At 60.8% G+C, this 12,543-nt stretch overlaps 1 protein-coding gene across 13 annotated transcripts; it reads right to left on the bottom strand.

Moving 5' to 3' along the window:
• Nucleotides 1-120: 120 nt before the first annotated feature.
• On the bottom strand, nucleotides 121-6,758 carry TMUB2 (transmembrane and ubiquitin like domain containing 2). 13 transcript variants are annotated; one of them, XR_010073566.1, is made up of 8 exons: nucleotides 6,311-6,758; nucleotides 5,995-6,059; nucleotides 5,724-5,901; nucleotides 5,545-5,600; nucleotides 5,284-5,460; nucleotides 4,582-5,167; nucleotides 2,279-2,356; nucleotides 2,006-2,181 (listed from the first exon to the last, which is right to left on the bottom strand). XR_010073566.1 is itself a non-coding variant. In XM_063354298.1 (5 exons), exons 4-5 carry the CDS (start codon nucleotides 1,758-1,760, stop codon nucleotides 453-455), a joined length of 906 nt encoding a protein of 301 aa, XP_063210368.1. In that variant the 5' UTR covers nucleotides 1,761-1,999; nucleotides 2,127-2,207; nucleotides 2,279-2,356; nucleotides 5,284-5,415; the 3' UTR covers nucleotides 121-452. The 13 variants fall into 13 exon arrangements, 11 of the variants coding, with proteins under 11 accessions (XP_063210368.1, XP_063210370.1, XP_063210367.1 ...); XR_010073565.1 differs by having other exon boundaries at nucleotides 2,006-2,207; nucleotides 6,311-6,757; XM_063354298.1 differs by lacking the exons at nucleotides 4,582-5,167; nucleotides 5,545-5,600; nucleotides 5,724-5,901; nucleotides 5,995-6,059; nucleotides 6,311-6,758 and adding exons at nucleotides 121-816; nucleotides 1,219-1,999 and having other exon boundaries at nucleotides 2,127-2,207; nucleotides 5,284-5,415.
• Between the last annotated feature and the right edge of the window lie 5,785 nt (nucleotides 6,759-12,543).

Raw genomic sequence — 12,543 nt, 5'->3', positions numbered from 1 at the left:
ATCCACTCTGGGAGGTCTTTTTTTGAACAAATCCTTCCCAAAAGCATGGGGAAGGCAGTGGGGGGTGGCTGAGCCCCAGCTGCGGTTTCACCCCCCGGGCAGGAAGGTGAGCGCTCGGGCTGACATTACACCTTTTTTATTTGCTTTAAAATGTCTCTGGGAGGAAGCCACAGCCCGTTCCGGTGCTGGGCTCGTACCCGCTGTGCCGTACCCAGGCCAAGATCCTGCCCCAGAGACGGCTCCAGCCCAGCGCTGTGTCTCGGGCAGGGGGGACACAGCCCCTTCTGGGGGGGAACAAAGTCCAGCACCAAGACGGGGAAGGACGTGCCTTCAAGCTCCCATCGTGCCGGCTCCAGTCACTGTAACGCCGTGGTGAAGAAAGCGGCGCCTGCCCAAGCACTGTGCTACCAACCGGGGCAGGATAGTGGCCGTGCCACCTGCCGGTCGAGTCCCTACTGTCCGTACATCCCGAATGCCAGGAAGCTGAAGAGGACGGTGACACCGATCAAGGAGACGGTGGCCGGGGCGGTGAAGAGCTGCCGGTAGTTGATGTGGAAATACCAGACGACGCCCAGCACCACCATAACGGTGGGGACCAGCAGGTTCCCTGCGCCCAGGGGGAGGCCGCCGGCGGCAGGAGCGGCGGTGGCGGGGTCGGGCAGGACGGTGGCAGCGGTGGTGGCGCTGCGGGAGCGGTGGCAGTGGATGACGCAGTTGTCGGTGATGTGGAGCGAGCGCAGCGTCCGGCCCTGGTCTTGCAGCAGCTGCCCGCGATAGATGAACTTCATCTGGTTCTCCTGGCCCGGGAAATACTTGCTGCAGGAGGAGGGAAGAGGTCAGAGAGCTCATGGATGCACCTAAAAAGACCTGGGGCTGGGGGAAACCCCCCCATTCCCCCATTGTAAAAACCCATGAGGGTTTTTTGCCTGGGGGGGGGGGGGGGCAGGGGAAGACAGCTATGGCACCGCCACCATGCACCGTCCTGTTTTTTAAACTCATTATTTTAAACTCGGCACCTCCTCGTTATTTTTGGAGGGATCCCTCGGCAAAGCAGGGGGGGTAACGGCACAGCGGGAACGGATGAAAACCCTCCACCGTTCTCAGGCAGAATGGTGGGGAGGGGGCTGTCTGTACAAGGCAGGGGGACAACAGCCGCCGGGGAGGGTGGTTTGCAACCAGGCAGCACTCCCTTGCATCCCCCCCTCCCTCGGGACTTACCTCTTGAGCCGCCCCACGGTGTCCTCGGGCCGGACCACAGCCACCTCCTCTGTGTCATTGAGGAATTTGAGGCGGATCTTGATGAGGCCGGAGCACACGTCGTCGTCCCCGGGGCTGGGTGGCCCCCCCTGGCTGCCCGGGGCGCTGGGCTCAGCAGCCGAGGTCCGTTTGGGCAAGCTCTGGATGTCCAGCAGCCGCTCCAGGCCAGGGTCGGGGGGGCTGCCACTGTCCCCCTGCTCTGCCGCCGGCCCTGACGCCGCCCCCCCTTCCTCTTCTGTTTTCTCCTCTGCGTTTTCGGGGACACTGGGGGGCTCCGGGGCTTCGTCCACCCCCGCTGTCCCCACGTACCGCTCCACATGGCCAAGCCGGATGACGGCTGCGTCCCCCGCCGCGACGATCGTTCCCAAAAGCTGGTTGCTGCTGTCAGCGACGTAGGTGGACAGCCATGCCAGGACCAGAGCCAAGACCAGCACCACAATGCCGGCTACCACCGTCACCTCGTCCCCCACCCCTCGGATGAAGGTAGCGGCAGGGGGCTCCATCTCCAGGGCCGGGATTCCCTTCCCTCAGCCCAGCAGCTTTTTCTCTGCCTCAGCTCTGCCACGAAGCCCCTGCGCCGGGTGCGAACTGGCCGTGCGTCAGCAGCGGGGACCCCCAGGCTGCTGCGTGGTCAGCTTGGGCCCTAAAATAAATCCTGTCGCTGCTCCAACGGCACAAAGAGCTGGAGGGAAGGGAGATTTCTTTACTGCAGACGCTTCTTTTTATTACCGATATACTAAACCTGCAAAAACCAGGGACAGGGAGACACCTGTGGGGCAGCCCCTGCTGCCGTGGGGTGCTCTGAGGGGGCCAGGAAGGCGACAGCCCCTCGGCGAACGTGGGATTTCTGTTAGGGAGGCAGAACTTACGGCTCAGGAGTTAATTACCTCGTCCCCGCTGGGAGGAGGGTGATGCTATCGCTTCCTACGCGCCAATTAGGAACACGGCACCTGTAATTACAACCCGAGCTGGAATCGGCCGGGGCAGGAGGGAGCCGTGCGCTCAGCGGGGCCGCACTTACCTCGCCGGGGCCGGCGGAGGGTCCTGGGGGGCTCCCGAAGCCCCTCGGTGCCCAGCCAGGGTCACGCCATCCCCGAGCCTGTAAGGGAGTAGAGTGATGGCTGTCAGGGGGCCCAGTTAAATGTTGCTTAAAGCCTTCCCGGTTCTTTCTGCAGCGGTCCCTTGCCTGGGGAAGGGGCAAACCCCCTCCCAGGGCCCACAGGGAGTCCCAGACAGGCCCGGTGGGGTGCAGGGGGGCCCAGGGGGTCCCTGGCAGGCCGGTGGGAGTCCCTGACAGGCCCTGGGGGGGCCCGGTGGGGCCCTGGAGGCTCCGTGACAGGCTCTGGTGGAGCGCTGGGGGTCCCAGCAGGGGTCCCTGACAAGCCTAGAGGCCCTGGGGATGCGCGGAGAGCACCGGAGGGTCCCTACTAGGCCCGGGGGGGTCCCGGTGGAGCCCAGAAGGGGCTCTGACAGGCCCGGGGGGTCCCGGTGGGGACCTGGAGGCTCCGTGACAGGCTCTGGTGGGGCGCTGGGGGTCCCAGTGGGGGTCCCTGACTGGCCCACAGGCCCCGGAGGGTCCCTGCCAGGGCCGGGGAGGTCCCGGCGGAGCCCAGAAGGCCACGGGGGGTCCCTTGACAGGCCCGGGGGGTTCCGGGGGGGGGGGTCCCGGGCGGGGGGGTCCCGGGGGTCCCGCCCAGCCCCGCCCGCACTCACCGGGTCCTGCCGCCGCCGCCCGCGCGCCGGAAGCGCCACGTCACAACGCCGCCGCCGCCGCGGGAGGGGGGCAGGGGGGCCGCCGGCGCGCACGCAACGCGTCACGGCCGACACGCCGGGCCACGCCCACTGGGCGTGGCGGCGGGGAGGGCGTGGCCGCGCGCTCAGGCCACGCCCCCAGGCGGAGGGAAGGGGCGGGGCCTGTGAGGATGGGGCGGGGTTACGGCGCGGGGGCGGGGTTACGGCGCGGGGGCGGGACGTCGGGCGCCCCGCGCGTCCCTGGGGCCTGTCACCGCCCCCGGGGACTGTCCCCCCCCCTCCCCGGGGCTGTCCCCTCCCAGGGCCTGACGCCTCCCCTCTGGGGCCTCGCTGTCACCTCCTCCAGGGGCTGTCACCCCCCCTCCACAGGCCCTGTTCCCTCCCAGGGCCTGGCTGCGACCTCCCCAAGGTCTGCCACCCCCAGGGCTTGTCTGTCACCCCCACCCCCCGGGGCCCTGACACCTCCCCTCCGGCGGCTGGCTGTCACCTCCTCCAGGGGTTGTCCCCTCCCAGGGCCTTGCTGTCACCTCCTCCAGGGGTTGTCATCCCCCATTCGCAGGTCATGTCCCCGCCCCCCCCCCTCCCCCCCCCGGGGGCTGGCTATCACCTCCCTGCGTCCTGTCACCCCCCGCTTCATGGGCCCTGTCCCCTCCAGGGCCTGCCTGTCACCGCCTCCTGGGCCTGCCCCCCCCGGGGCCCGGCTGTCACCTCCTCCAGGGGCAAAAATTGCCGGGCGCAAAACCGCAATACGAATTCCAACATGGACCGATCCAACAGAACACAAAACGCAGGGCCAGGCCGTCTCACTGCAACCACCGGGAGTCGCGACGAACGACCCAATGCCGGTTCAGATACGGAGCGATCCGGTACTAACGCGTCACACGGACAACGCAAGAGCGTCTCAGGCGGCAGCCGATGCACCCACGGAGGGAGACCACGCAGTACAGCGCCAAACACGGAGCAACGCCATGCAACACACAGCCACGTACGGAGCGATATGACGCAAAACAACAAAAAGCACCGGGAAGCGAGGCAGGCTCACGCGGCAGGCAGAATCAGAGTGCCCCAATACAATACAAAGCCAGAGCAAAGGATGTGTGAGACGCCAGGCTTTAAGATCTTAGCCCAGAAGAGCATGAGGATGGAATGCCGTAGGGGATCTCTATGGAAACACAGCTTTCCAAGAGCAGAGCTGTTATTCCACCCCAGGTCACCTCCAGCAACATCTGTGATGCAAAATGCACTTTCAGCTCCGAGCACAGGCAGCTCCAATCCTGACACGGACCAACAGTACGCACAGACGCCACGAACAACATCACGCTGAGACCCTGTAAGACTGTGAGCGAGAAGAACAGCTCCCGTAGGGACGAACGACACCAGCAGAGAAGCCCGACGGTGCCACAATGGCGCCAATGCCTTACGGCAGCCCCAGGAAAGAGAGGCAACAGCTGCAGCCCATGAGAGACCACCATCAAAACCATGACGATGAACGCATGAGAAGGTGGGCTTTAAGACCTAAACCCATTAAGGACACAGGAATGAAATCCCAGAAGATTACTCTGCAAAACAGACCTTTCGACAGAACTGCAGGTGCCACCTGGCTTGCCACCACAGGAGCTGACCACTCCGAAACATCTACGATGCAACGCACACCAGAAGGTACGTAGGTATGTACGAAAGCGTATCCACGCTTTAAGGTATAACGGCAAGACAAGAAGGGCCCGACCAGCGCTATGCCAAGGAGGCGATGCGCTGCAGCCTCTCAGGACGGCTACCGAGGCGCTGCTGATTGCAGAAGAGCTACGGAGACTTCAAGACCGGAGGAAGGTATTATACAAGACGCAGGAGACAGAGCACACGAACCACGCAGACACAGGCTGGAACCGCCCTGCCCGGCACACGCTAGCGTCGTGCTGAAGACTAACCTGCTCCCTTTACTTGCCCGGCTGGCGCTGGTCCTGGACAGCCCTCTGCTCTACCCTGACTTTAAAACCCCTCCCTGCAATTGCCAACCTTGTGCCCGCCTCCCAGCCCCTCCCCAGCCCCGGCCCCTCAGCTTTCAGAGGGCTGGGGGGTCTGCATCCCTCCTCAACAAAAAAAAACCCAACACGTCAGCTCTCTGGGACGTTTCTGTAGTCGCCAGGTTCCTCTTCATCATCTGCAATAAAAACACACGATGGACAAAACAGTGCTGGCAGTCAGCATCGCGCCTGTCAACGCCAACCTCCTCCACAAAACCCCCCTCTTCAAAAGCACCGTGGGTGTTCCACTCACCTGCTCCATGCCAATTCCCAAGTCGGATGCTGTAGCAGTCATCGCTTGTAGCGCCTCAGATGCCAAGAGATGCAAAATTACCATTGCGCTAGAGAACTCATCACCCCACGCTCCTCCTCTCTACTACCCGGCTCACCCCAAGGGCTCGTCCAATTCCCGAGGGAGCCCACACGGTGCCTGCAAAACCAAAGGTAAACGCTCAACCAAGTTGCCGTATAATATTTTGCTATTAGACACTGACGCGGCCCGCACCCGCCTCACCTTCTCAGGCTGCTTGTTGGCGTGCTGCTTCGGCCCTCCGAGGCTGCGGGTGGCACCTGCAAAAGACAAAACCAAAGGCACGTGCCGAGATACCGCCCCAAACTGCAGCCTGCCCGCAGCCATTCCCGTCTCCCGCTCCTTTCCCGTGTCTGCTGGCAATCCCTGCCTCTGCCACTTACAGGTTGGCACGCTGAGGCTTGGGTACCGCCTGCAAAAACCCAAACAACAAAAGATGCTTGTGACTTCACCAACGCTATGACACCCGAGAAATAACCGCTACTTCATCCCACTAGTCGGTGCTCTCCTCGGCCGAGTCACCTCCGGTGCCAATATCCCGATTTACTCGTTAGTTCACACCTTCAAAATAAAAAAAAACCAAAACAATGAATATATAAGCTAGTCGTATAACCCTCGGTCACGTCTTCCCTCCGACACCACACACCGACTCACCTTCTCGTGTCGCCCCGCTTGCCTCTCCTCCGCCGCCCTTTGGCGCACGGCTCATCCCTCTGCACCTGAAAAAGCAAAAATCGAACAAGTCACCCAGGGGCCGAGTGCTACCGTAGAAATCCCAGGGCTCTTGTTTCCATTTAGGAATAACATCTAGACTCCACCTACAGACTGCCATTAAAAAAAAAAAAAAAAAAAAATTGGACCCAACGTTCAGCCCCCCCCCGGCCCCCCTCCAGGGGCTCCCATCACCTCCATAAAACACTACGGAGAGGCCTGGCCCTGCCAACCGCCACTTGATCGGAGCTGACCGTACCACCTCTGCCTCAGCGGTCCGGGCAGGCCAACACGTAAACCATAGACTCCTAATCCTCTTCCACCGACCCCGGCTCCGCACCACCGGGCAGCTGTCCCGGAGGACTAAAGTGCCATAGAGACGCGCTCCGGAGGACTGAGCGGGCACCGCCGTTATCCTGAAGGGCTAAAGTGCCACAGAGACGTGCTCCGGAGGACTGAGAGGACACTTCCGGCAACCTGGAGGACTAAAGTGCCATAGAGACGCGCTCCGGAGGACTGAGGGGGCACTTCAGGCACCGCGGAGGGCCTGGAGATGGACCCGGGCGGGCGGGACAGAACGCGCTCCGGGTGGCGGGGAGCTCGCCGGAGCCCCGGCGGTCGCGGTTCGCTCTCCGGCCGCCGCTCTGTGGGGCCCGGCGCCGGCCCAGGGCCAAGAAGCCGCGCGTGCGCGCGAGCTGCGGACCGACGCACGGCGCCGCCGGGGGCGGGGTCAAAACTGGCGGGGGGCGGGGCCGGGGCGCGCGCGCGGCAGCACGCGGTTAATGATCCCGCTCTCAGCGCTCACTGCGGTGATGAGCCGTGACCGCTCTCAGCCCGCTTTAGTCCAGCCGGGAACCGGGACCACTTACCGGCCGCGGGCCTCCCAGCTCCCGGCCCTGCCCGCACTCGAGCCCAGGCAGCGACAGCCAGCGCCTCTGCACCAAAAACCTGCCAAACAGGGGGGGTTTGCCCCAGAACGACCCCAGGGACGCTGCATCGCCCCGCGCGGGGCACCAGGGCCGGGGGGTGACAGCAGTGAGTCCGACGGGGCTCCAGGAGGGAGGCAGGGCTAGCACCTCAGCCACAACATAAAAGTTGGTGATTTTGGCTTTTGAGTGTGAAATTATTTTTTTTTTCTCCTTTCCGGCTGCACAAATCCATATATAGCACAGACACTTACACTCGTGTATCTGTTTACACATATATATTTAGGAAATTTATATTATCTGTTTACACTTGTATAGAAAATCTGTTTAGACTCATACATTAACACCTAAGACACAGAATATCTGTTTAGACCGATTGCTTACACATCTATTTTGACACTAGTATCTTTTTATAAATAAGTTTTTTTAAATATGTTACATAAAAGATCTTAGAATGGAAAAAGAGAATCCTTAGAGATAGAAGTTTTTATTTTGAACTCATTTTACATACATAAAGGAATATTATTTTCCTATACGTAAATGAGAGATTTTTCTCTATTTCAACGCCTCACACCCATAGCTACAGGTTTTAACATTTTTTAATCCATCCCAAGATTGTTCAGCCCTTTTGGGGCTGTGACCTGCCTCTTTTGGGGGGAACCCCACGTAACCCCCACATCCCCCACTCATATGCTCCTCCGCCACATCACCACCCCCCCCAGTGACATCACAGTGCCCCAAATGACAACATTAAACCCCCTCAAACACACAAACACCCTTTTTTATTCACCCCAAAAGGTCCAAAACGACCAGACCCAGAGCTGGCCCCTTCCTCTCCGGGGTCTCTGCCACCGGCTGCAAACTTGGGCTGGGGCATCTCTCCAGCAGCACGAGACACGTACAACGAGGCACCTGAAAAACAAAAATCCCCCGTCATAGTTCAGCATGCCAAACAAAAAAAATAGCACAGAAAAGTGCAGAGGAATTCCCTCAGACCGGGGGACGGGACAGTAGCCGAGCTACAGGAGGATTCTAGGGAAACAGCTCAGCTCGAAATACAGAATCACAGAATCTTAGTGGTTGGAAGGGACCTCTGAGATCATCGAGTCCAACCACCAAAAAAAAAAAAAAAAAAAACAAAAAACCCACCAAAAAAACCCACACCCACCTACTAAACTCCACACCCACAACCCCACACATAACACCCCACCACAAACAATAATCTTGGGCACTAGGGCATGCCCTGAAGAGCCATGTCTACACGTTTCTTAAATACCTCCGGGGATGGTGACTCCACCACCTCCCTGGGCAGGCTCTTCCAGCGCCTGACCACTCTTTCAGTAAAGTAATTCTTCCCAATATCTAATCTAAATCTCCCTTGTCGCAGCTTCATACCATTTCCTCTGGTCCTGTCGTTATTCCCTTGGGAGAAGAGGCCAACCCCTGCCTCTCTACAGTTTCCTTTCAGGGAGTTGTAGAGGGCAATGAGGTCTCCCCTCAGCCTCCTCTTCTCCAAAGAGGAGCACGGCCTTCAAAAGCCAGAGCGATCTGAACTCTTAAAGTCAGTTTCGATGCTGTTTTGAACGCGATCTTAGCGTACCAGTGAACCCCTCTGGCTGGTGTTGGGAAATGCCCAGCCCCTTCCCTTTTGCTGAAAAGGTGTGCCTTAGGTGTATACACACCCAATACTTACACTATAAAAGTCTTTGACTTTCGTCTGGCACTAATTTCACTTGCACGGCTGTGAATTGATACCATTACACTATCTCTCTCCAAAATACATAGTTATAATTTGACTACGGGTTTTTTTTGTGTGCTACACAAGGAAGAGGGACATCTGGCCAGCGGCACGGCCCGAAAGAGATGCTACTGGGCTGCCGGGGAAACGCGCCACTGAAAGCCAGACAGAAATAAAGTACTTCAGAGCACGCCGTCTAAATATCAGGGGGAAAAAAACCTCAAACATTACATTCAGATACCTCTTTTTAAAGCTTTAGAGCAAATACCTTCCTTGATCTCTGCAGCACCTTGCAGCACTTCATCTCCCTTTCCCTCTCTCTCATCCTGTCAGAGGCTCCCGTTGGTCTCTGCTCCACAGCTCCTTTATCTTTTTCTCTGCCATCCAAGGGGTCCCCGCTCGGTTCCTCTCTCTCTCTCTCACTCATCTCTCATTTGCCAAGATGCTCCATCAGGCTCCGGCACTCCCAGAAGATTTGGCAGGAGCTGTTGACGCCTGGGGAGAAAGAAGAGGGTGGTATGGGGGTCCCAGTGGGGTGGGGGGGATACTGAGGGGGCAGATCCAGCAGGTCCAGAGGGCTCTGTGGGATCCTGGAGGGGGTGTAGGAGGGTCCCAGGGGGTCCTGGGGGGGTCCCATAAGTCTCCATGGAGCCCTGGGACAAAATGAGGGGTCGTGGGGTGCTCTGGGAAGTACCAGTATGGTCCCAGGAGGATGTGTGGGGTACCAAGGGGGGCTCCATGGGGTCCCAGAGAGCTCTGGGGTGTCCGGGGGAGTGCGGGAGGGTCCCAGGGGATCCTAGAGGGCTCTTGTGCAGCTCTCAGGGGGTGTGTGGGGTCCCAGAGGGATGTGGGGGTTACTGGGGGGGGGGGGCTCCAGGGGGTGTCAGAGGGCTCTGGAGTATCCGGGGGGGCTCCAGATGGATCTGGGGGATCCTGGAGCAGGTGTGGGAGGGTTCCAAGGGCTCCAGCAGGTCCTGGGGGAATGTGGGGAGTCCCAGAAGGCTCCAGAGAGTCCTGGGGGAACATGATGGGGGGAACATGCTCCCCTCATCTCCCTCCCTCAGCGCCTCAAGTCGCCCTCGATGTCCCCACCCAGGCCCCTACAATGCCCCCCTCTCAGGCCTCCCCCGGCCCCCTGCCTCCCCCCACTCAGGGTCTGCGCTCCCCCAGCCCCCCTCAAGGCCTTCCCAGCCACGCCTCAGACCCCCCCATCACCCCTCAGGGCCCGCTCAGCCCTCCTCATTCCCCCGCAGGACCCCCGTTTCCTCCACGTCCGCCCTCAGAGCCCGCTCAACCCCCCGCAGTCTCCCTGGGGGTTCCCTCCGGCCGCCCATCACCCCTCAGGACCCCCGACCCACCCCTCAGCCCCTCCTCGGGCCCCCGTTCCTCCAGCGCCCCCGTCCCCCCTCAGGGACCCCTCCCTCGGCCCCCGTCCCCCCGCGGAGACCCCTCATGTTCCCCGCCACCCACCCGCTCACCTTGACGCGGTCCAGCTGCCTCACGACGTGCTCGCCGCGGCCCCGCAGGCCCGGGCCGACCGAACACCCGCCCGCCGGCCGCCACCTTCCTCCAGAGCCCTGCCGCTCCGCTTTCGAGCTGGGCGCCATTTTCTCCCGGCCCCCTCCGCTTCCGGAGCGCCCCGGCCGCGCCCACTTCCCTCCTGGAGAATCCCCGCTCCATTGGTCTATCGCCGCCATCAATCCCCATCACGCCCCACCCAAGGGAGGCGATCTGACCAATCGGAGCGCGGCGCCCGCGCTGTGATTGGCCCACCTTCCCGCCTATCCGCCCGGGAGCGGTTGCCATGGTGAAGACGCCCCGGCGGGAGCGCGAGCCCGTCACCGTGGCAACGGGGCGGTGCGGCCCGGCCTGCCGGCGGGGAGCTCGCCCAAACCCGGCTTTTTCTCCTTAAAAACTTTATGGATTCGTGTGCGACGGCACAAAATAAACCCGTTGCGCAGCCAGCCCCGCCCCCGCAGCGCTTCCTGGGGTCAGGCACGTCGAGGACGGAGGGGGCTCCCGCAGCTCGGGGGTAGCACCGGCTGCTGCGGCTTCGTGTGGGCCAGCGCCCGCGGGGGCGGACGTGGCGGTGGGGGGAGCACGGCCGTGGGGGTGACGGGAGAGACTCCGGGGAGCTCTGGTGAGCCGTGGAGGCTCCCAGCATCTGCGCCAGGGTGGGTGTCTGCCTTCTGCCCCCTGCCCAGCTTTCTGTCTGCACAAATCCAGACGGATTTGGCTTTCTCAGGAGCCCCAAGCTGGAGCACGCAGAAGGACGTGGGGGCAAACTAAAATATAAATTCAGTTCAGAGGGCTCCGGGGAATACCCAAATGCAAATGAAGGGCTTTGGCGCACACCAGCAGGGCCATATGACATGCTGTGGGGCTCAGCGCGCTCGATGGGAAGTGGCCGGCAGCCACCACCAGACCCTGTGGAAAAATCCATCTCCCAGCACCACTCGCACTGACCCCTGCTCTTGACTCCAGACGTATCCAGGGCACCTCAGGGTGCCAAAAGCAACCAGAAACAGCTTGAGGACCTCATGCAGCCTTGGAGGGGCCCTGGATGGCCCCTGGATGGCAAATGCTACCAACAGCCCAAAGCGTCCCTGGCACTGCAGGCAAGGGCTGCCTGGGAACCCGCAGTGATCCCAAAGGGGTCCAAGAAACCTTGGGACCAGGTCCCACCCCTCAGACACAACAGGCGACCTTGTTCCCCTGGGCACCATCACAGGTGCTTACCGAGTCAAAGGGACTGCAGGAGCCACAGCCATGAGTACGAAGAGTAAACCAATCGTTCATTACACATAACTCTTGGGACTGACACTTCCACAGGGCTCGGTGCCATTATGCCTTCCCCTTCTGTGAAACCTGAACAGTTGCTACTGGACCAGTGTTCATCAGTCTGGAGGGGAAGGAGCAGCTCCTCCTTTGCCCTTGATGTTGCAAGTCACCACGTGGCTGTCAGCCTCCCTCGAGCTTTTTCCTTCGGGGATAGAATTCATTTCTGGTATTTGAGAGTCAAAATCCTGATTGCACCTGCCTGTGCTTCCGCCTCACCCTCAGAAAAAGCACATTTCACACCCCTCAGCTCCCCGCCACCTCACCAGCCTGGCACAGGGCGTCATGTGTGCAGTGTCACGCCGAGACCTCCGATCAGAGCACAGAACCGAACGCTGGGTGGCACGGGGGGAGTTTTTGTCGCTATCTTGATCACCTGCATCGCCCAGCAGCAAACATCAGGTGGCAGCTGGCGGGTGGCCAAAATGCAGGTGCGTGTCTCAGCCAGCCATTCCCGCTGGTAAGCATCCATTGATGCTTGCTGTGCTGGCACCACATGTTCCACCGGAGCCCCCGGCTTGTGGGGTTGCCTTTGTAGCTGCGGGCTCAGAGCTGGGCCACCTGCCAAAGAAGCCGGGGCACGTACCGCTCCCTGCTCCTGCTCACATCATTCTGCACGATCCCGGAGCTGGGGGACAGTTCGCTCCCACCTGGTTTCCAGTTTGGGGCCTGATCTGCCCCCTGGCCCGAGCTCCTGGTGGTGGTACCGGTGACCCGTATGCCACATGCGGCTCTGCAGTCGCTGTGGGCCCTTGGTGTCCTCCTGGGGCCACGCAAAGCTGGCTACTTTCTTCCTCCTTGCCCTCCTGTATCTCTGGGCACCCCGTGGTGTCATTTTGCTTGTAAGAGTTTGCTTTTCGACTCCATCATCCTTACTCTCTTCCAGAGCAAATACACATCTCGAGGAGTAAGAGTGATAGTGCGCTGGAGCCCTCAGTCTCAGGAAGACATCGTTCTGCTTCACGCAATAGGAACAGAGTCGCCACAGGG

The sequence above is a fragment of the Chroicocephalus ridibundus genome, chromosome 17 (assembly GCF_963924245.1).
Source record: "Chroicocephalus ridibundus chromosome 17, bChrRid1.1, whole genome shotgun sequence".
NCBI classification, from domain to species: Eukaryota; Metazoa; Chordata; class Aves; order Charadriiformes; family Laridae; genus Chroicocephalus; species Chroicocephalus ridibundus.
This window is presented reverse-complemented; position numbering and strand designations above follow the sequence as displayed.